At 42.2% G+C, this 23698-nt stretch overlaps 1 protein-coding gene and 2 long non-coding RNA genes across 10 annotated transcripts in view; 2 read left to right on the forward strand and 1 right to left on the reverse strand.

Annotated features, from left to right (window-relative positions):
* Nucleotides 1-316: 316 nt before the first annotated feature.
* LOC126997000 (uncharacterized) overlaps nt 317-23698 on the forward strand; it is a 31619-nt gene continuing 8237 nt past the window's right edge. The window contains exons 1-16 of one of the 7 annotated variants that reach the window (XM_050858025.1): nt 317-409; nt 3808-3948; nt 4657-4798; nt 7249-7385; nt 7711-7854; nt 8719-8904; nt 15584-15661; nt 15914-16135; nt 16820-17497; nt 18011-18100; nt 18706-18877; nt 19668-19795; nt 20901-21095; nt 21413-21531; nt 22222-22411; nt 23567-23665. In XM_050858025.1, the coding sequence (XP_050713982.1) occupies nt 3835-3948; nt 4657-4798; nt 7249-7385; nt 7711-7854; nt 8719-8904; nt 15584-15661; nt 15914-16135; nt 16820-17497; nt 18011-18100; nt 18706-18877; nt 19668-19795; nt 20901-21095; nt 21413-21531; nt 22222-22411; nt 23567-23665 (2694 nt within the window). In that variant the 5' untranslated portion in view covers nt 317-409; nt 3808-3834. The other 6 variants (XM_050858024.1, XM_050858026.1, XM_050858028.1 and 3 more) reach the window with 6 other exon arrangements.
* Nucleotides 10868-12554, reverse strand: LOC126997007 (uncharacterized). The gene is made up of 3 exons (XR_007751811.1): nt 12406-12554; nt 11141-12299; nt 10868-11042 (listed from the first exon to the last, which is right to left on the reverse strand). It is a non-coding gene; the product is annotated as an uncharacterized LOC126997007 (long non-coding RNA).
* Nucleotides 11051-12900, forward strand: LOC126997006 (uncharacterized). 2 transcript variants are annotated; one of them, XR_007751810.1, is made up of 3 exons: nt 11057-11213; nt 11320-11425; nt 11532-12900. It is a non-coding gene; the product is annotated as an uncharacterized LOC126997006 (long non-coding RNA). The 2 variants fall into 2 exon arrangements; XR_007751809.1 differs by having other exon boundaries at nt 11051-11213; nt 11320-12900.

The raw sequence follows: 23698 nt of genomic DNA on the forward strand, positions 1-23698 counted from the left end.
AAACCGATATAAAACACACTAAACCAAACAAAAAAAATACAACAGTCTTCACCACAATGCATAAAAAAAATTGAATAAGAAAGAAAAACGGAACGCACTCTCTGGAAAACACCCAAACATCCTTTAAATGCATAGAAAAACGTATTTGAATAAGAAAACATCCTTCATTATAGCCCACCTAAGCTAAACAAACATATATAACACACACTAAGCCAATAATCAAACAGAATAACCTCCCCTTACAATGCATAGAAAACGTATCTGGGCCAAAAAAAGGGAAAGGCCCGATGGTCCACCCCGCGGAACCCCAGCGAACATCCTTGAACGCAAACACAAACCCAGGTAGACAGGCGCAATGAACATCAAACTACGTCATGCTCACATTGACCACAAACCACGACAACAGGAGGTGAATTACGCATATTGAGATGGAAAGAGGAGGAGGAGGAGGAAGAGGAGAGATGTGAGAGGTGAGAAAGTGGTGGGGTCAGGTAGGACACGTAGCCAAGAGAAGGAGAAGATTTCAGGCAGCTTCCGTCTCGGGTGGATAGACACTACACACACATACATAAGAGACAGTGTTCATCTGACTCTCATACACGTAACATCCCTGCGTACCATCTTCACTTGTCCTCTCGGTTCTATATACACCTGTTACCGGCACTTTCATCTATTCCTGGTATGTTATAAGTGCATAAACAGAGTGAGGAAGATGGAAGTATGTCTGGCTAGCGCTCACCTGCCTAACAGTACCTATGTATCATTTCCATATGTCCTCCCGTTTCATTCACTAGTTTCCGGCAATTCCTTCTATCTTAAGCAAGTTTAAAGGTGCTACTGAGTGTTATGAGTGTGTAAACAGTGCTAGAAAGAGATAAATATGTGTGGCTGGCGCTCATCTATACCTCACAGTTACCTATGCATCATCTTCACAAGTTTTCTTTTTTCACTTGTTACCGGCAATTCCTTCTATCTTACGTAAGTTAGAAAACGTTACAGTGCCAGAAAGACAGAAATATGTGTTGGAAACGATCATCTGTACGTAATACTTTACATGCAGCCTCTTATATTGTTCTCAGGCGTAAGTTATGTGAGCTCCTATAAGTTATGAGGCGTTACAGAGCGTTATAAGTGTGCAAAAAGTTCTATAAAGACAGAAATATGTGTTGGAAACGATCATCTTTATCTAATACTTTACATGCAGCCTCTTATATTGTTCTCAAGTGTAAGTTATGTGAGCTCCTGTAAGTTATGAGGCGTTACAGAGCGTTATAAGTGTGTAAAAAGTGCTTAAAAGACAGAAATATGTGTTGGAAACGATCATTTATACCTAATACTTAACACGCAGCCTTTTATATAGTTTTCAAGTGTAAGTTATGTGAGCGCCTGTAAGTTATGAGGCGTTACAGAGCGTTATAAGTGTGCAAAAAGTGCTAAAAAGTCAGAAATATGTGTTGCAAACGATCCTCTATATCTAATACTTTACATGCAACCACTTATATTGTTTTCAAGTGTAAGTTATGTGAGCTCCTGTAAGTTATGAGGCGTTACAGAGCGTTATAAGTGTGCAAAAAGTTCTAAAAAGACAGAAATATGTGTTGGAAACGATCATCTATATCTAATACTTTACATGCAGCCTCTTATATTGTTCTCAGGCGTAAGTTATGTGAGCTCCTGTAAGTTATGAGGCATTACAGAGCGTTATAAGTGTGCAAAAAGTTCTAAAAAGACAGAAATATGTGTTGCAAACGATCTTCTATATCTAATACTTTACATGCAGCCTCTTATATTGTTCTCAGGCGTAAGTTATGTGAGCTCCTGTAAGTTATGAGGCATTACAAAGCGTTATAAAGTGTAGAAACAGAAAGAGGAAAACATGAATAAGTTATGTAAGTTATTGCTGGCACTCATCTACCTAATGTCATACATGCCTCATTTTTCATTAGTACTTTGACGTGTAAGTTATGTAAGTTCTTGTAAGTTATGCGGCGTTACAAAGCGTTATAAGTGTAGAAACAGAACTACTCGTGGGAAAACAGGAATATAATGTTAATTGCCGGCACTTATCCACTGAACACTATAGGGCATATATCCATCGTTTTCCATTGTTATCTATTTTCCTTCTTCACCTCCTTCATATCCACCTCAGTGAAAATTATGAGGCTATAGAGAGCGTCAAAAAAGTGTCAACGGAACTAGGAAGTCAGAAATATTTAGCCTATTGCTTACGACCTAATACCATACCTACATAATTTTTCCATTGTTCTCTCGTTTCCTTTGCTTCATCCTTCATATCTATTCGTTTCGTGTAAGATAGAGAGGATCAAGAGTGTGTCAACAGAGCTAGGGAGGCAGAAAGATATGTATTGTTGACGAGCCAATCATTATACAACCATCATATCCCATTGTTCTTACACGTTTCCTTCGCTTACTCCATCATATCCATTTCCGTGTAAACTATGGGGCTTTAGAGAGGATCAAAAAAGTGTTAAGAAGTAGGGAGACAGAAATATGTGTTGTTGACGACCTATTATCATACAACCATCATATCCCATTGTTCTTATACGTTTCCTTCACTAAGTCCGTCATATTAATTTCCGTGTAAATTATGGGGCTTTAGAGAGGATCAAAAAAGTGTTAAGAAGTAGGGAGACAGAAATATGTGTTGTTGACGACCTATTATCATACAAGCATCCTATCCCATTGTTCTTATACGTTTCCTTCGCTTACTCCATCATATCCATTTCCGTGTGAATTATGGGGCTTTAGAGAGGATCAAAAAGCGTGTCATCAGAACTAGGAAAACAGAAATATGTGTTGCTAACGACTTATATTATACGTGAATCATTATCCCATTGTTCTTACGTTTCCTTCTTCACCTCCTTCATATCCTTCTCAAGTCTAAGTTATGAGGCCTCACAGGTAGCGGCTTATGACCAAATCAGGGCGTATCGTAACCCATGCAAGGAATTAAGTTAGGCTAAACGCTATATTGAGGGTGGGATGGCGGTCTCTCTGTGTGCTATGGGTGTGAAATGTGCGTGTGTTATCCCCTATATCCACCCTTGCTTCCTGTGGCTATGTGTTATGTGTTGTGTGTGCTGTGTAGGGCATGTAGTGTGTGTGTGTGTGTATCCCTGACCTTGTATAATTCATTGTTTTGTTACCAGGTGGGAAAAAAAATCTTACTGCATAGCCTACTGCTCTATTGAAATGTACTGTATAGCCTACTGTAAATGAGAAAGGGGAGAGGAAGAAAGAAAGGGAAGAGGAGGAAAAGGGTGAAGGGAAGAGAGGAAGAGGAAGGGGATACAGGAGGAGAGAGGATAAGGAGAGAGGAAAAAATATTAAAGGGAAGAAGAAGGAAGTGAAAGAGGAGAGAAGGAAATAGGAAAGATGAAGAACGAGGAAGCGGGAAAGGGAGGAGGAGGAGGAGGAGGAGGAAAGGAGAAAAAGTAAAGATGAAGAGGAAATGGAAGGGGATATGGGAGAGGAATGGAAGGAGGAGGAAGATGAGGAAAAGAGAAAGGGGCGAGAGAGAAAAAGGAAATAGAAGGAATAGAGAACAGGAGTGGGAAGAGGAGGAAAATGAGAAAAGGAGAAAGGGGAAAGAGAAATAGGAAATAGAAGAGAAATAGATAGATAGATAATAGGCCATGGATAGATAAAGATAGTTAAATACAGATAAAGATAAATAAATAGATAGATGGAAAGAGAAGATATATATTTTTTGTTGTTGTTGCCTTTACTGTAAAAAAAAAAATAGCCTAATACAACAACACCAATCAAACTTTCCCTTTCTTCCAGCCCTTTAATTAGCACACCTGAGGCAAAATGGCAGGTGTGGGAGAGGCGTGGCGGCGTGCTAATCACCACCTCGGCTTACACCTGCCGGAGGGGCCATGTGGAGCGGCCTGGAGGAGCTTCGCTAGTGAGTTATTCAAGCAGGTAAGAAAGCAAGAGTGAGTCACACCTGTTGGCTCCACCTGTGTTTGGTTGTGTGGTTGCTTAGTGTGTTTGTTTGTTGGTGTGTTTGTGTTGTGTAGTATAGATTTTCGTTTGTTTGTTTGTTTTTGTTTTCTATTCATATCTTTCGAATGGTTGTTGTAATCGTTTTAATTTAGTGTGTGTGTGTGTGTGTGTGTGTGTGTGTGTGTGTGTGTGTGTAAGCTGTTTGGCAGGTAATGAGTCCTCCTCCTCTTTTTCTTCTCCTTCCTCCTCCTCCTTCTCCTCCTCCTACCTACCTCTCCTCCTCCTCTTCTCTCCTCCCTCTTCCCATTCTTTCTCTTCCATTCCTAGTTCACCTTCCTCTCTTCCTTTTTCTCCTCCTTTCTCATCTTCATCTTTAACTTCATCTTTTTCTCCTACTCCCCCTCTTCCTTCTTTTATTACGTTCCCTTTTCTTCTTTCTGTCTTCCCTTTTTCCCTTCTTCATCTTTCCCTTCGTCTTCCTCCTCCTACTCCTATTCTACTTTGCCCTAAACTTAAATATCATCTCTCGTATCCCGCATTCCCCTTATCGTATCCAACTCCTCTTCCTTCCCTCTCATTCTCCTCGTTTTCCTCATTATATTCCTCTTCCGTCTCCCTATTCTCGTTCACCTCCATTTCCCTTAATAGTTCTCATCCTCTGTCTTTCCGTCTCCTTTCTCTCAGGTGGAAACGTGGGAGGAACAAGAGAGGAGGAATTTCCGCCCGCGTGCCTGGGACTTCTGCATTATTCACTCCAAGCACCCAGCCGACACGGAGCGCGCCGCCAGACTGAGATCCCTGCTGGAGACTTCCCTGGGACTATACGGTGATAGGTTAGGTTAGGTTAGAGAGAGGTTTTTACATAGGATTACATAGATGCCCAGTCCAACACAGGCCAGACTGAGATCCCTGCTTGAAACTTCCCTGGGACTATACGGTGATAGGTTAGGTTAGGTTAGGTTAGAGAGAGGTTTTTACATAGAGTTACATAGATGTCCAGTCCAACACGGGCCAGACTGAGATCCCTGCTTGAAACTTCCATGGGACTATACGGTGATAGGTGAGGTTAGGTTAGGTTAGAGAGAGGTTTTTACACAGGGTTACATAGATGTCCAGTCCAACACAGGCCAGACTGAGATCCCTGCTGGAGACTTCCCTGGGACTGTACGGTGAGGTTAGGTTAGGTTAGGTTAGAGAGAGGTTTTTACATAGGTTTACATAGATGTCCAGTCCAACACAGGCCAGACTGAGATCCCTGCTTGAAACTTCCCTGGGACTATACGGTGATAGGTTAGGTTAGGTTAGGTTAGAGAGAGGTTTTTACATAGGTTTACATAGATGTCCAGTCCAACACGGGCCAGACTGAGATCCCTGCTGGAGACTTCCCTGGGACTGTACGGTGAGGTTAGGTTAGGTTAGGTTAGAGAGAGAGAGGTTTCTACATAGGTTTACATAGATGCCCAGTCCAATACAGACCCTAAATGTATACCGTAAGGGAAGTGAAAAAAAGAGAAGAAAGAGAAGAAAAGAAAAAAAAAAGAGAAGAAATTAAACTTTTGACACTAAGGACAGAAAAAATGACAAATATGCGAAAACGAGAGAGAGAGAGAGAGAGAGAGAGAGAGAGAGAGAGAGAGAGAGAGAGATTGCATTGCCAGAAGCATGGCCTTGGAATTACACTTATCGTCATCGAGACATTTACTATTATTTTTTTCCAAAGCTAAATATATGAAGAAAAAAAAAACAAGATAATAAAATAAAAGATAAATATATACCAACAAACTTTTTTTTACAGCAGAGGAGACAGTGCAAGGGCGTAAAAAAAAGTAAATAATAAAAAAAAAGCCCGCTACTTACTGCTCCTGAATAGAGTGGCACGCTATCCATTTTTCTCCCTCCCTTTATCTCTTCCTCTCCGTGTAGGGTTATGAAAGAGTCAATATTAGTCACGGTACAACACATGGTGGGAGAAATCAAGGTTAGGCTAATATTCGGAAACCTAGGGGCATTTTTTACAACATTTCGACGCCCAAGCACCCTCATTTGACAAGGCTTTCGTAAGTGTTGTGGGCATTTCCAGAAGTACTTTTATGACCCTGGTGGTAGCTTGACCCTTCCTCTGTATCATGAACCTAAACAAAAACTCATTATAACTCTATTCATCATATTTTCGGCCTTTGGAAGTAGTTGATGTGAATGGCGGAAGCGTCAATATTAGTCACGGTCATGGCGGGAGAAATCAAAGTTAGGCTAATATTTGGAAACCTAGGGGCGTTTTTTACAACATTTCGACGCCCGAGCACCCTCATTTGACAAGGCTTTCGTAAGTGTTGTGGGCATATCCAGAGGTACTTTTATGACCCTGGTGGTGGCTTGACCCTTCCTCTGTATCATGAACCTAAACAGAAACTCATTATAATTCGATTCATCATATTTTCGGCCTTTGGAAGTAGTTGATGTGAATGGCGGAAGCGTCAATATTAGTCACGGTCATGGCGGGAGAAATCAAGGTTAGGCTAATATTTGGAAACCTAGGGGCATTTTTTACAACATTTCGACGCCCAAGCACCCTCATTTGACAAGGCTTTCGTAAGTGTTGTGGGCATTTCCAGAGGTACTTTTATGACCCTGGTGGTAGCTTGACCCTTCCTCTGTATCATGAACCTAAACAGAAACTCATTATAATTCGATTCATCATATTTTTGGCCTTTGGAAGTAGTTGATGTAAGGGGCGGAAGCGTTTGACATTCCCGACCTCTTGATTAGTGTTGGCTGGGGAGGGACAACGTACCTTAAGCCTATATATATTCACACCCTCCAGGCTTTTATGAGTATTTTCCAAGGCCACAGACAAGATTAAGGGGATGTGGAAGTCCGGGAATGCACTTTGAACCCTTATTTTTCCTATTATTATGAACTAACACCCTATTTTTCTATCCTAATGCATTTCGAACCTTTGTATTTCCCCTTTTTCGGTTCCAGGGCGCCGGGGAATGCTCTTAACCCTTGTATTTCCCACTCTTACACTTTATTTTCCCCTCTTATGCATTCCAAACCCTTATAGTTCCCCTTTTTCGGTTCCAGGGTGCACTTTAGGGGTTGTCGAGGCGGGGGAATGCGCATTGAACCCTTATTTTTCCTATTATTATGAACTAACACCCTATTTTTCTACCCTGATGCATTTCGAACCTTTGTATTTCCCCTTTTTCGGTTCCAGGGCGCCGTGGAATGCACTTAACTTTGCAAACCCTTACAGTTCCCCTTTTTCGGTTCCAGGGCGCATATTAGGGGATGTCGAGGCCGGGGAATGCACTCTGGAGGCGGCCGAGGAGATGGTGGAGGGGAGCACAAAGGTCTTCATCCTGGCCACTGAACACATGAACAGAATTGACGTGCCCAAGTATATCTTCCAGGTGAGAGAGAGAGAGAGAGAGAGAGAGAGAGAGAGAGAGAGAGAGAGGGGGATGAATGAATGAATAAGAATAGATTTAAAAGGAAGGAAAGGAGGAAGAAAGGAAGGACTGCACAGAGAACATTAAAAGATGAAGAATAGTGGAGAGAGAGAGAGAGAGAGAGAGAGAGAGAGAGAGAGAGAGAGGATAAAACAAATAAGAAATGCTGGGCGTGTCGAGTTAAAACTGTCATGCGTTCTTTATCAGAGAGAGAGAGAGAGAGAGAGAGAGAGAGAGAGAGAGAGAGAGAGAGTACCACATAACTAACCCATAATACCGTTTCCAGGAGGTATTAATGGACGAAATCTGGCAGGAGAGGTGGAGGTGCAAGATCATCCCTCTCGTGGAAGGGAGGCGCAGCAGACGGCCCTTTGGCACGAGAGGGATCAAAGAAATTGTCTTAGGCGACGATCCCGCAACTGCTGAAAAGGTGAGATCCTAAGTCTATATACACCAAGTCATACGCAGGTTTGTGGGAGGAGAAACGGCCGAGGCGTGGTTTATGCGTGACACTGCTTGGAGCCAAACTAGAGAATGGAGAAGCAGGGATTTAGAAAAAACAAGGAAAGGCGTACTAATTTAAATCAATCACTTCAACATGCCCTCCCTCACACCCCATACCGCCGTTTGTAGTCATTGAAATTACGTACACAATAAAAGCACAATAAAAAGACATATTTTTTCGTCAGTGGCTTGCCTGAACGCGCTGTGAAAGAAGGCGAGAATGCACATACACAGTGCACATACCGTGACATACGGCCCCAACTTTAGTCATCCCTGAATTGGCGGGTATTTTTTTTTAGTTCCAAGTGACGTCAACCCCTTGCTCCGCCCCAAAACCGCCTCCTGCGCTACCGGTCGCAGTTTTGAAGCAGAGTGACTTGACTTGGTATATATAGACTACTACTAGTAGGTGAGATCTATATTCTTAAACATTTTGGCGTCCGAGCTTCACACATAACAGACTAGGCTTTCGTAGTAGTTTTGGGCATTTCCTCCTTTTACTACTACTATATTTTTACTACTGTAGAGGGAGAAGGTATATGGATGTAGCTAGGGGGAAGTAGAAGGGAATGAGTGAATGGTTGAGGAGGAAAAGTGAATAAAGGTAAAGGTGGGCCTGGCAACACTGCTTATACCCAAGGAACTGCAATACAAATAAGCACATTATATAATACAAGTAAAAGATGCCTGATTATTTTTTTATACCACTATTACTACTACTACTACTACTACTAGACTACTATTACTACTACTACTACTACTTCTACTATACTGCTGCTACTAATTTCAGATCAGCAGGGAGATGTCAGTAGAGGCCCAGATGGAGGTACGGGCAGCCAGACACCGCGCAGAGGACATCCACCATAGGCGACTGGCGCGTCTGAAGGCCTCCAGATTGCAAGAGATCCGCGAAGTGGTGGCGGGACTTCGGCAGAACTTCGGCGACGAGCACGACCCAACCTCACAGCTGGACCAGGTTCGTATCCCCTTCCTGTTTGGGTGAGACGTGAAGTTAAGAAGAGGAGATGGAGGAGGAGGAGAAGAAGTTAGTAAGGATCGAAGGAGGAATATACAGATGGGAAAGAACGTGTCTGAAAGGGTTAAAAAATAGAATTAGGAAGAAGCGAATGAAGAGAAGGAGGAGGAGGAGGAGGAGGAGAAGTTAGTAAGGAAGGAGGAATATACAGATGGGAAAGAACGTGTCTGAAAGGGTTAAAAAATAGAATTAGGAAGAAGCGAATGAAGAGAAGGAGGAGGAGGAGAAGTTAGTTATTAAGTAAGGAGGAATATACAGATGGGAAAGAACGTGTCTGAAAGGGTTGAAAAATGGAATTAGGAAGAAGCGAATGAAGAGAAGGAGAAGAAGGAGGAGGAGGAAAAGAAAAAGGAGGAGTTAGGAAGGAAAGAAGAATGAGATGTGGTAAAGAATGTGTATGAAAATTTAAAAATAAGTGAGTATATGAAATGAGGGAATGAAGAGATGGAAGAGGAGGAGAGAGAGAGAGAGAGAGAGAGAGAGAGAGAGAGAGAGAGAGAGAGAGAGAGAGAGAGAAGAGGGAAATGTATGTTTGGGAAAGAAAGAATTGAGGAAAAGGAATGAGTAGAGAGAAAAAGAACGAAGATAAGGAAGAATAAGAGAAGGAGGAGGGAAAGAAAACGGAATAGTAGTAGTAGTAGTAGTAGTAGTAGTAGTAGTAGTAGTAGTAGTAGTAGTAGTAGTAGTAGTAGTAGTAGTAGTAGTAGTAGTAGTAGTAGTAGTAGTAGTAGTAGTTGTTGTTGTAGTAGTAGTAGTAGTAGTAGTAGTAGTAGTAGTAGTAGTAGTAGTAGTAGTAGTAGTAGTAGTAGTAGTAGTCGGTACCTTAATCATCATGTCATTATCCCTTTTCTTTGTTTTCTTCCCTTTTTCCAATCGTGTTTCATTCCTCTTACTTCTTCTTTTCCTCCTCCTCCTTCTCCCTATCTCCTCCTCCTTCTCCAGATGACCGAGGCCCTTCGTTCTATGTCAGTGGCTGAGGTCCCTGGCGTAGATCAGCTGGTGAACGTCAAGAACTGCAGTAACGTGACTGTAGGGCCCTCCATCCACTTCACCGTCAAATGCAACCCTGCCACGGCCTCTACAAGCAACCACTCGGCCTCACCAACCCTCACCAACGGCACCACGCCCTCTGCAGGCAACTACTCGCCCTTATCATCGCCCACCACCCCTACAGGCAACCTCGCGCCCCCGCCAACCCCTTCAAATGCCTTCACGCCCTCCAGACAATCCTCCACGTCTTCAGAGCATGAATGGACCTCACTGTCAGACTATGGACACACGAACGGAAGCTCAAACTATTATGATACGCCCACACCTAGTTTCACCCCTTCAGCAGCCTCTGGCCACGCCCACACGCCCCCTGGAGCCAGATACACGCCCCCAACAGCCTCTAAACACTCCCACACGCCCCCTGGAGCCAGATACACGCCTCCAACAGCCTCTAACCACGCCCCCACGCCCCCTGGAGCCAGATACACGCCCCCAACAGCCTCTAAACACGCCCACACGCCCCCTGGAGCCAGATACACGCCTCCAACAGCCTCTAACCACTCCCACACGCCCCCTGGAGCCAGATACACGCCCACAACACCTGCTAACCAAGCCCTTATCTTTTCGGCCTCCTCTAGCCATGCCCATACGCCCTCAACAAGCAAATACACGCCCACAACCCCATCTAACCACGCCCACGCCCCTTCAGCATCCTCTAACCACGCCCACAAGTCCTCAACAAGCAGACTCACCCCCCCAGCAGCTTCCAGTCACGCCCCAACGCCCTCAACAAGCAGATTTACGCCCTCAGCATCCTCCGCTCACGCCCAATACAACCATGATGATTTTTTGTATGAGGACTTGTCAATCTTGTCCACCCAAACTGATTCCACCACCGTCTCCATTACCCACTTGTAACTATGATCTTTTTCTGTATGTGTTGTGTATATTCGAGTCATTTTCTTTAACATTTCGGCGCCCAAGTAGCCTATACATATTTGACAAGGGTTTTCATAGGAGTTACGGGCATTTCCAGGGGTAGTTTTCTGACCCAGGTGGTAGTTTGACTCTTCCTCTGTACCATGAACCTAAAAAAGACACACATTTGACAAGGTTTTTATAGGGCATTTCCAGGGGTAGTTTTCTGACCCACGTGGTTGTTTGACGCTTCCTCTGTACCATGAACCTAAAAAAGACACACATTTGACATGGTTTTTGTAGGAGTTAAGGGCATTTCCAGGGGTAGTTTTCTGACCCAGGTGGTAGTTTGACTCTTCCTCTGTACCATGAACCTAAAAAAGACACACATTTGACAAGGTTTTTATAGGAGTTAAGGGCATTTCCAGGGGTAGTTTTCTGACCCAGGTGGTAGTTTGACTCTTCCTCTGTACCATGAACCTAAAAAAGACACACATTTGACATGGTTTTTGTAGGAGTTAAGGGCATTTCCAGGGGTAGTTTTCTGACCCTGGTGGTAGTCTGACTCTTCCTCTGTACCATGAACCTAAAAAAGACACACATTTGACAAGGTTTTCATAGGAGTTACGGGCATTTCCAGGGGTAGTTTTCTGACCCAGGTGGTAGTTTGACTCTTCCTCTGTACCATGAACCTAAAAAAGACACACATTTGACAAGGTTTTTATAGGAGTTAAGGGCATTTCCAGGGGTAGTTTTCTGACCCTGGTGGTAGTTTGACTCTTCCTCTGTACCATGAACCTAAAAAAGACACACATTTGACAAGGTTTTCATAGGAGTTACGGGCATTTCCAGGGGTAGTTTTCTGACCCAGGTGGTAGTTTGACTCTTCCTCTGTACCATGAACCTAAAAAGACACATTTCACAAGGTTTTCATAGGAGTTACGGGCATTTCCAGGGTTAGTTTGCTGACCCAGGTGGTAGTCTGACTCTTCCTCCGTACCATGAACCTAAAAAGACACATTTCACAAGGTTTTCATAGGAGTTACGGGCATTTCCAGGGGTAGTTTTCTGACCCTGGTGTTAGTTTGACGCCTTTTCTGTACCATGAACCTAAAAAGACACGTATTTGACAAGGCTTTCATAGGAGTTACGGGCATTTCCATGGGTAGTTTTCTGACCCACGTGGTTGTTTGACGCTTCTTCTGTACCATGAACCTAAAAAAGACACATATTTGACAAGGCTTTCATAGGAGTTGTGGGCATTTCCAGGGTTAGTTTGCTGACCCAGGTGGTAGTCTGACTCTTCCTCCGTACCATGAACCTAAAAAAGACACATATTTGACAAGGCTTTCATAGGAGTTACGGGCATTTCCATGGGTAGTTTGCTGACCCAGGTGGTAGTCTGACTCTTCCTCCGTACCATGAACCTAAAAAAGACACATATTTGACAAGGCTTTCATAGGAGTTACGGGCATTTCCATGGGTAGTTTTCTGACCCACGTGGTACTCTGACTCTTCCTCTGTACCATGAACTTAAAAAAGACACATATTTGACAAGGCTTTCATAGGAGTTACGGGCATTTCCATGGGTAGTTTGCTGACCCAGGTGGTAGTCTGACTCTTCCTCTGTATCAATTAGTCAACTTTAACTTCAGCGACTGTGTTCTTGGAGTGGAGCACCGGTGGGCAGGATGGGCCAAGCAAAGAGTCATACATCACGGCACCCACTATAAATAAAATCCGCCTGCGCCACTAACGGACAGCACCAAAAAAAAAAAAAAAAAAAAAATCATTAAGACCCGCGTAAATCTCCTTTTTTGGCTTTTTGTAAATAGTTGATGTGAGAGATGGAGGCGTCTGACAGTAGGCCTATCTTTTTCTTCCCCTTTGAACCACTTGAGTTAATTGCAGGTAATCAGGTGTTTGCTTTTTGCTCATATACGAATGTTGTGTTTGTTGTAGTTGTAAGTTCTCTCTCTCTCTCTCTCTCTCTCTCTCTCTCTCTCTCTCTCTCTCTCTCTCTCTCTCTCTCTCTCTCTCTCTCTCTCTCTCTCTTTGAATAGAAAAAAAATAATAATAAATGATTTGAAACTATAGTCTTCACTTTTTTCTCCTTTCCTCTTGTTATAGTAGCAGTAGTAGTAGTAGTAGTAGTAGTAGTAGTAGTTGTAGTAGTATAAGGGACTAAGGCCCCTACAAAACTGATATATATTTCTTATGACCCTACACCCTAATGAATGGCTGAAATATATATATATATATATATATATATATATATATATATATATATATATATATATATATATATATATATATATATATATATTAATTTTGCTATTCACCGATATCAACAAGTTCTATACACCAAATTGTGAATGCGCATTGGAGTAGTAAGGTGGAAAGGTGGCTTCAGCGATGGCTTCAAGTAAACGAGTGGCATAAATCACGCAGTATCTTAATATATGATGCCCATTCTTCGTATCAAATAATATAAACTCTTAAAACTAAACTCATAAACCATATTTGGAAACGTTTTACTACATTTGACGGTCAGTTATTTTTTCAGCCCCGCGGGAATTTGTGTTGTCGGATGTGCGACAATCACGGTATATGCGATAGTTTGAACCAATACTACAGTCATCTTTTCATACACTTTCTTCGCTAGCTTCATTAACTTCGAAGTAAAGAGTCTATTAACGTGATTTGAGGTGTATATTTATATGAGTGGGATCCATTTTCATCATAAAGTCATAATATCTGCAGCTGATATGCTACAATTTTGCCCACGATTCTTCTCTGGTACCTTCTCCGATATTTTCATTACTTTTACATTTAAGAGTTTATTAGTATGATTCTAGTCTGTTATTTATGTTGATGCGATACATTTTAGCCAGTAAGCCATAGCATTACCCTCTGAGTACAACAATAGGGGGTAGAGGTACGAGGGCGCCGCTGGTCCCCGCCATCAGGTTTGTTTTGATTGTGTTTTTCAAGCCAGCTGGTGAGTGGCTCTTTAATATTTTTCCTTCCTGCTTGCTTTATAAATATTTGACTGTGTTTTCTCTTTGTCGCCTATTAAATCAACATCCCAGGTAGTTATTAAATTACGGAAAGGGGGGAAATACGATGTTAGAAGACTAAAAATGGCTAGAATAAGGTGGGTTCTCTTCGTGGTTAAGTGGGTACTGGTCATTTTTCAGCCTTCACAGCAAATTTCATGGGTAGTTTACTTTATTTCTGGGATAGATTTTAACTCAGCTTCCTTGTTAGTTATTAGATGAAGGAAGAGAGAGGGAAGTTCATATATCTCGAAGGGAATTTTACTTCCCTTTGCAGAGGGAGTGTGGAAGGAAAAACCCATTCCGAGGGGGACATGGTGGTAAAAAGTTTAAGAACCACCGATAAATAGAGTCAGAGGTATCATTCAAGTGATTGTGCTTGCATGTGTTTGTATACCAAGATAGTTTTATTCAAGAGGATACATAAAAAAAAAAGATTAAAGAAGGATATGAGAAAATTCATCCTCCCAGACTGTGTAATAAATCAATGGAATATATTACTGGAAGAAGTTGTGTGTAGTAAAAAGTCACAGTTTCAGATATAGATATAAAAAAGCGAAAAATATCAGTTTAAAAAAAAAATATATATATACCTTATATAAAAAACTTAAAAATTCAGTTTCAAAAAGAAAAAAAAAAGAAAATGTCAGTTTCAAATAAAAATATAAAAAAGCTAAAAATATCACAGTTCCAAATAAAAATATAAGATAGTTTCATAAGACTAGAAACCGCAAACTTGGCCCGAATCCTGCAAAAATACAGTTAGGCTAGAATAGGAAGCACATGAAGCAGCTTTATTGTTGGGAAACTGATAAGAATGATAACTGCTTGATAGTAGATTACAAGTACAGCTGGGAGAGATAAAGACCAAAGGCGGGAGAGGTTATCTTCCCGCCCAGCCACACCAACCTATATCCGGCGCTGTGTTGGTGATTACATAAAAATAATCACCGGAAATAATCAGCTGTTACTCACCTGATTGACTTTTTTCTCAGTGGTGTAAAGGTTCATATTCCTTAATGTATCAGGGTCCCATCACAACTATTTTTCAAGACCACAGAGAAGATTAGCTGGGTTTTCATGGGTGATTTTTCCCTTCAAGGTGCAGAAGTTGTGTAATATTATCACTTGGATTGTGGAACAGTCCATGAAAATCCCAACAACTTCTGTGAGAGTGCTTTGAAACAGGCAAACTGAGTTGCCGATACGTTAAGAATACAGGTTAAGGTTTCAAGAATAATGACAAGAATAACCTGGCAAATAAGCACAAGACTCTCATCCACTTAACCCAGCTGGAAGGTTGGAAGTTGACCAGAAGGAAAAGCAGAGTCTAGTCTAAAGTCTTCCAAATATGTCGAGGCCGGTCTGGCGTAGGCTCCTGCGGGTCCTTTCCTCCCCTCTGCTCTGCCATACGTCTTCTTCTCATATGTAAGCTATAGGTAACATATGAGAGGAAAAAATAGGTGTTAGGACTGTGTGGAAGAGCAGAGGGGAGAAATGGACCCTCGGGAGCCAACACCAAAACGGACTCGACGAATTGGTTTCACTATAGTACAGCAGCAGGAATGGGATAAGTAAAAGTATGTAGTGTGCATAGATATGAGTATTATGGTTGATGAGCTTTAATTTAACATGTGTATTTGTTGTTTCAGGTCAGAATGGCTGGCCTGGCGGCAGTGAAGGCAAAGATCCTGGCCGGCCAGGTGGTGGGTCTCCAGGACGATGTTAGAGTGAGTTGAAGTCCTTCCTTAATTCATGGATCAGTGACATAGACACACTACCCACATGAACAGGTCTTTTCCTTTCCTTTCCCAGTCTGTCACTCTTTTGTCCATCTGTTTTTTAGGTGAATGGCCTTCCCTTGGGTCTTAGTATGTTAGTTATATCACGGCTTGTCACTCTTTTTTGTCTCAGTATACATATATGATAAAATATGAATAGAGGAGAAAAGTAGCAGTGACGAGGAGTATCCGCCATTTCAGAGGATCGTGGGAGCTGCATCTAGTAATGGGGAGGGGCAGCTGATTATCCGGACCTGCTCGAGATTCGTCTACGACAACCAGAGCCTTAAGGAGCAGCAGTTCTCGGCGGTGCTGGACATCGTCAATATCTGCATCCAGCACCACCAGCAACACCTCACTGCCGACCCTTTCTTCAACCTCCGCTCCATGCACTACATCTTCCTCTTGGCCGTGCGGAGAAAAGTGAGTTAAAGGGGTTAGGTTAGTGTGTGTTGGGGGGGGTTAGTTTAGTGTTAGTGTTTGTTTGAGGTGTTTGTGTTAGTGAGTTAGGAGCTGGTTATTTAGTTAGTGTGTGTGTGTGTTTGTGTTAGTGAGTTAGGAGTGTTGGTGTTAGCTGGGCTGGTTATTTAGTGTGTGTGTGTGTGTGTGTGTGTGTGCAGATGTGTGTGTGTGTGTGTGTGTGGATGTGTGTGTGTGTGTGTGTGTGTGTGTGTGTTTGATGTGTGAGTTGGGGTTCTTAGGTTAGTGTTAGTCTATGGGTTAGTTTAGTGTTGGTGTTAGTATTAGTTAGTTAGTTAAGGGTGTTAGTGTTAGTATTAGTTAGTTAATTAAGGGTGTTAGTGTTAGTTGGGGAGGTTAGATAATTTGTGTGGTAGTTAATTGGTTAGTTCAGTATTAGAGATGTTAGTTAAGGCTGTTAGTATCAGTGTTAGTTGGGGTTTTAGTCTAGCATGTCAAATGGAGAAAAAAGCATTATGTTAGGTTAGTTTAGGTTTGGGTCAGTGTAGAGCAAAAACAACCTAGATTATCAAAATTTACCTGCTTATCTGTTTACAATATACACCCTTCACCCTCCTCACTATGCCACTCCTTCCCATTCAGCCTGGTCTAGTTCTCTCCTCCCTCTCACACACCCTTCCATTCCAGGAGCTCCACCAGCACCTTATGGGCCTGGCCTGCAGCACTGAGCCGTTTATTGAGCTGTGTGACGCCAGCAGTGGGGACGCACAGAGCATTGTCAAGCAGATGCACCAGATGCTATGGAACACCAGCCTCACCAGGTCATCCCCCCATGAGGCCCTCACCCTACAGAGGCTTTCCTTCCAGTGCTCCCTGGCCATTGGTAACAGTGTGAGTCAGGTGTGTGATCAGGCAGTCAAAGCGCATGCCATATACGAAAACGCCGAGAAACCTGCTGAAAAGTCTGCTGAGAACTCCGACCAGTATTTTGAGGCCATATTCAAGTATCTGACGCAGGCCCTGAGCAAGCAGTCGGCATGCGATGAAGACTCCATTCTCAGTATAGTGAGTCTCGTCATGGAGTATGCAAAGGTAGCGATGGAGGTGGAGAAATGCTCGGCCTTCGGCAAGAATAACAAGCAGTTGATGAAGCTTCTGGAGGGCCACTGTGACTCCAAGATGGCGATGGGTCTGAAGGGCGGTCTCAAACTCCCGGAGATAGCCATTGGACTGCGCCTCGGCAAGTGTGGCGAGGACATGCTGAAGAAACTTTTGAGTGTGTGCGGGCATGTGGCGGCCCTGCCCAACCCAAACACTGTGCTCATCCTTGGCCTGGTCACCACTATCAGCTTACTTAACCAATATGTAAGTTACCCCTACTCTTGCTGTCTATTCATCATCATCATCATTTCGTTTAACGTCCGTTTTCACTCTTCCTGAGCGGTTGGACACTTTATGGCTCTCCTCCATTCTACTCTGTCTTTTGCCTGATGCTCATCCAATCCCATCAATGCCAAGTCTTCCTTTCCTAGGTCTACCAACTGGTCTCCTTCCTTCTACCTCTTCTCTCTCTTAAATTTCCATCACTGTATCCTCCCCTGGTCTCTTCACATGTCCAAACCATCAGAGTCTTCTCTATGTTTTCCTTGGTCTACCAATTGGTCTCCTTCCTTCTACCTCTAATCTCTCCTAAACTCCCAGCACTGTATCCTCCCCTGGTCTCTACATGTCCAAACCATCGGTGTCTTTCCCTTCTGAGCACTGTTTCCAGGTCCTCTACACCTATTGCTGTCTTGTATAATAATAGCTTAGACAGAGGTTTGAATGAGCCAAGACTGTGAGGCAAATGTGGTCTTATGGAGCCTTCGTTCTTTTCAGCTTCGTTCCAACCTCAAGCTGTCCTCGTACCTGGTGGAGCTTCTGGTGAAGAGGTGCAGGATACCAATATCTGAGGACATTATCAAAAAGGTAAGGTTCTCTCTCTCTTTTTTTTTTTACATCAAAGAAAACAGCTCCAGGGCAACAAAAAGAGTGCAAAAAGAAAAGGCCCACTATTTGCCACTCCCATAAAAGACAAAAGTAAAGAGTAGCCAAAAGAGAGGTCAATTTCAGGTGGAGAGTGTTGTTTTCTTCCTTGTCAATCTTCTTCTCACGTATTCACCTCTTCCCTCTTCTTCCCTTTCTCTTGACCTCATCTCATTATTCATCGTCTTTTTCTGTGCAGTTCCAACTTCTGATAACATTTTTCTCACATCTTAATCTTTTTCCCTTTCTCTTTGAGGCTGACTCCTTACATGCTTTTTTCTGTGGTAATCCTAAGTCCTATAATACTCTTCTCCCATCTTTATCACTTCCCTTATTATCTCATCTCTCTTAAATTTGACTACTTAACTTTTTTATATGCAAATCCAACTTTTGTTAACATTCTTCTTACATCTTAATCTCTTCTCCCTTTCTCTTGACCTTGACTCATTGTTTATATGCTTTTCCTATGCTGATTCAACTTCTGATAAGGACTTCAGTGTCTAATATTTATTCTAATTTGCCAACCTTCATGTATTTCATATCCTCAGGTGTCATGCGTCCTCAGCCAACAACTATCAGGCTTTTATGAGATGGTGAGCAGCAGTCAGGAGGCAGATGCTCTCTTCACCCACATCCTTGCCTGGGCAGACACCACAAAGCCCTTCACTCTGAGTAACGTCACTGGGAAGCCGGACAGACTGGCGGCGCTCTACAACTTTGGTAAATAAACACATGATAGTAGTGATGAGAGTAAGGAGTGGTGCTGTAGGGAAAGGAGGAGGTGGGGTAGGAGAGAGGGAAAGGAGATGGGGTTAGGGAGGAAAAGGAGGATATGGAGCAGGGGAGAGGGAAAGGAGGATATGGGGTAGGAGGGAGGGAAATGAGGAGATGGAGTAAGGGGAAGGGAAGGGAGGAGATGGGGTAGGAGGGAGGGAAAGGAGCAGATAGGGTAGGAGACAGAGAGAAAGGAGTAGATGGAGTAGGAGGGAGGAGACGGATAAGGAGAGAGGGAAGGGAAGGTATGACAAAACTAAAATATAAATGCACAGTACAACTTCAGTAAATATGTTTAATAGGAGTGATGAGGATATGGAGGTGGATTGGCAGTGAAGAAAAATGTAGGAGGAAGAGGAGGAAGATTAAGATAAAAAATATATATGACAGGACTAGGAACACTAAACACTGCAGTTGTAAATATGGAGGATGCCAGTGGTGAGAGGTGATAAAGAAGGGGATTGACACTGAAGGAAAAAATAGGAGATAGAGGCAAGGGAGGAGAAGGGGCAGGAAGGCAAAAGTAAATACATGTATGAAAGAACCAGATTATGCATTGTACAACTTCAGTAAATATATATAAAAAGTGATGAAAGTGAAAGGGGGTTTGTACTAAAAGAAAAATTAGGGATAAGAGAAGGAGAAGAACATCCTTTTAAATTTAGAATGAACAAAACAACTGGACTTTTGAGCGCTCACATTTTACAATCCAAATCTCTTTAATGTGTTCCTCCAGGTGCTCACTTTGGGAATCTTGGCTCCCTGGCATATAGGAAAGGAAACTACAGCGCTGCAGCCAAGTTCCTGGAGTTCACGGTGGATTTCTTTGACCAGTACTGCCTGCACGCCTCAGAGGAGCAGAAGGTAAGGGAGACTAGACAATAATTTAACGCCTATTGTATATTTATCAGAATAGTAAAAATATTGGCAGTTTGAGGAATATTTCAGTACTTATTTCTATCTTCATTGTGTGTCTGCTTACTTGCCTCAGAGGAGCAGAAGGTAAGGGAGACTGGACATTATTTTAACGCCCTTATCATCTGTTTTGTATATTTATCAGAATAGTGAAAATATTGGCAGTTTGAGGAATATTTCAGTACTTATTTCTATCTGCATTGTGTGTCTGCTTACTTGCCTCAGAGGAGCAGAAGGTAAGGGAGACTGGACATTATTTTAACGCCCTTATCATCTGTCTTTTGTATATTTATCAGAATAGTGAAAATATTTGCAGTTTGAGGCCCACAGCAAAACCTCCTCTTTAACCTAATGGAAGATAGTAACAAAGAAAATAATAATGTAAATACAGATATAACCATGATATAATAAAAAAAGGAAAAGAAAGGAAGAGAAAACGACTAAACTGATCCCAGCACTAAACTATACATGATTTTCCCCACAGCAAAACTTCCTCCCTAACTTGTTGGAAAATAGAGTAACAAAGAAAATAATAATGAAAATACAGATATATTCATGATATAATAAAAAAAAGGAAAAGAGAAGAAGGAAAAGGTGAATTAACCCCAACTCTAAACTCCACACTTAACCTCCATAGCAGAACGTCCTCTCTAACCTGATGGAAGATAGTAACAAAGAAAATAATGATGAAAATAGAGATATAACCATGATATAGTAAAAAAAAGAAAGTAAAAGAGAAGAAAAAAGTTTAACTGACCCCAACACTAAACTCCACACTTAACCTCCATAGCAAAACGCCCTCTCTGACCTGATGGAAGATAATAACAAATAAACTAATAATGAATATACAGATATAACCATGATGTATTAAAAAAGAAAAAGAAAAAAACTGCTTAACTTCACCGTACCCCCACAGCAAAACTTCCTCCCTAACTTGTTGAAAAATGGAGTAACAAAGAAAATAATGATGTAAATGCAGATATAGTCATGTTATAATAAAAAGGGAATAGAAAGAAAAAGAAAAAAACTACTTAACTCCACCGCACCCCCACAGCAAAACGCCTTGTCTAACCTGACCAAGAGGCTGCGGCTGTGGAGTGACGCCCTTCGCTACAGCAACCAGCACTGGGAGGCGGGCGTGGCGGCCAGCAGGGGCTTCCTCCGGGGGTGTCTCCCTGCCGAGGACCTAGTCATAGCCTGGGTCAAGTGCAAGAGAGACGCAGAGAAGGTTGGCAGTAAGGCGCTCAGGGTATGTGGGTTAAGTGTTGTTGTTTGTTTATATATTAAGGTATCATATTTTTGTATCCTTTACTTTTCACCTTTTTTTTTTTTTTTTTTTTTTTTACAGTAGAGGAAACAGTTTAAGGGCAAAAGAAAGGAAACAATGATGAAAAATTAAACCCACTACTCACGGCTCCTACACAAGAGTCCAGAAGAGTGCTTGAAAGATAGGTCAATTTCGGGAGGAGAGGTGTCCTGATACCCTCCTCTTGAAAGTAAAGATATGTATAAAATATGTAAAAAGTGGATATATAAGAACGCTAACCTAACCGTGTATTGCTCCAGGGCAAGACTGTGTGTGACGTGGTGAGTGAGGCGCGGCGGAAGCACCAGGAGGCCGAGGGTGTTGTCTATGACCAGGCGGCGGCCCTGCTCATGGAAATACAGCACTACAGGCAACAGAGGTATGATTTTTTATTTATTTATTTATTTATTTTTATTTTTTTTTATTTTTTTTATACAACAAGGGAGATGGCTCAAGGGCAACAAAACTGTAAAAAAAAATGCTTCATACCGCTCCCACAACAGACAAACGTAAAGAGCGGCCAAAATAGAGGTCAATTTCTGGTGGAGTTACTCTTGGATGTGTGTTCTCAAATCCACCTATGCCGTTTTTGTCTGCATATTGGGGTTTTTATGTTATTTTAGCTGATTTCCTTTTAGTACTCATATAAAAAAGAACTAAGCTACTGGAAAATCGAGGTATAAGAGTAAAATAGTGTTACCAGAATGAAGGTTTGGTAGTTTGGGGTGTTTGCTCTCAACTTATATTTGGGCCTTTTTTTCTCTACCCTGTTAGTTATTTTTTTTTTATTTTAGCTGATTTTCTTTTAGTAGTATAAAAGGAAAACTGAGGTATGATATAAACTAAAAATTGAGGGCTTTATTAATCTATATTTTTTACAACAATTATTTTTTATACCACCATCCAACCCCATAAGGGAAAATAAGGACATTGAATGAAAAGAAGAAAAAAGAACAATTAGTTTTTACACTACGGCACAATTTTCTTCAGACACAAGTACAAATCAGTCTAGTGCATACAAATTGGCAAGTCTCCCCTAGTGTTCTCATGTCTTTATCCTCCGCTGCAGCTTCAACACGTCCGAGGAGCAGCTGTGTTGTGGGCGGGCACTGGCAGAAGGCAGGCACGGGGCAGTGAGCAGTGTGTGGGGGCTTCTGGCGGTAGCGGAGGCCCTGTGGACACACCCGGACCTGGCGGTGGAGGAGAGTGACGCCTCTTGTGCCGTCCAGCAGGCCAAGGATCTGCTGCAGGAGGCCAGGGTAGGTATGGGGGGAGGGGAAGGAAGTCTAAAGGGGTTATTACACTGGGCAAATTTTCTGTGAATCTTCGGTCAAACCACAATTTCCGCTGGCGTGGTTCTCATATTTCCATGGTTGTCTGACGTGTCCACGGTCTTCCAAAGCTACGGTAGATTTCACTGAAGGACAATGGTATTACTCACCATCAGCAGCATCAGCAATAACAAGAAACAAATGAGAACCACGCTAGCGGAAATCGTGGTTTGACTGAAGATCCACAGAAAATTTGCCCAGTGTAATAGCCCCTTAAGCCAAGAAAAGAAGATGGGGATGTATGCTTGTCAAATTATTTCTCCATTTTCACACTCGGCAAATATAAAACAGTACCAGAACTCTTTTGTAAGATAAATTAATTGCTTTAACCATTTTCACTCATTGACAAACAAAAAAGTACACAACTCTAAAATGAAAAGAAGAAGATGGAGGTGGCATGGGGTGTTAGTGAATGTTTGCTAATTTACTAATCCTTTTTTTTTTTTTTTTTTTTTTTTTTTTTACTTGACCCATATTCATTGACATTTTCTTTGACTTGACACATTTTCCATGACATTTTTTTTGATGACCCATTTTCTTCAACATTTTCTTTGATTTGACCCATTTTCTTCAACATTTTCCATTATACCATTTTCACACACATTTACAAACATAAAAAAAAATACCTGAACTATACCAAAAAGAAGAATGATTTGACATAAGGCCGCTTTCACAGTTGTTTTGTTTGTTTTGATTGTTACCAATGGCGGCGATCGCTGCTATAAAATTTCCACTTAAGACTGGCCGATGGGGTAGTGGCGGCTGCGGGGTTAGCCTAGCCCCGCACCTTACCGCACACTCTCAACACCTCGCTTTCTCTGCAGCCGCCACTACCCCATAGTCCAGTTTCACGTGGAAAACTATAGCGTCGATCAGCGCCATTGGCAACGATCAAAACAAACAAAACGACTGTGAAAGTGGCCCATAGAGAGTATACATGCATAAGGTTAATGTTGCGAGGACAATCAGTTTAGAAAGGAATTAATCTAGTATGTATTAATGTGCCAAAAATGTAAAGATACCTGTCTGTTATTTATTACTATTGTCTAGAACTCTGAACGTTATTATGTCTCCCTCTTTCAGGCTGGCGGCAGTGATGAACCCGTGCTCCTTGAACTTGAGGCCCTGGCACACTTTTGGCACTACCTCTGCTACATACAAACCATGTACGCCAAGGCTGATGTAAGTACGGTCCCAGCACACTTGTATATTGGT

Source organism: Eriocheir sinensis, chromosome 11 (genome assembly GCF_024679095.1).
Source record: "Eriocheir sinensis breed Jianghai 21 chromosome 11, ASM2467909v1, whole genome shotgun sequence".
Taxonomy (NCBI): Eukaryota; Metazoa; Arthropoda; class Malacostraca; order Decapoda; family Varunidae; genus Eriocheir; species Eriocheir sinensis.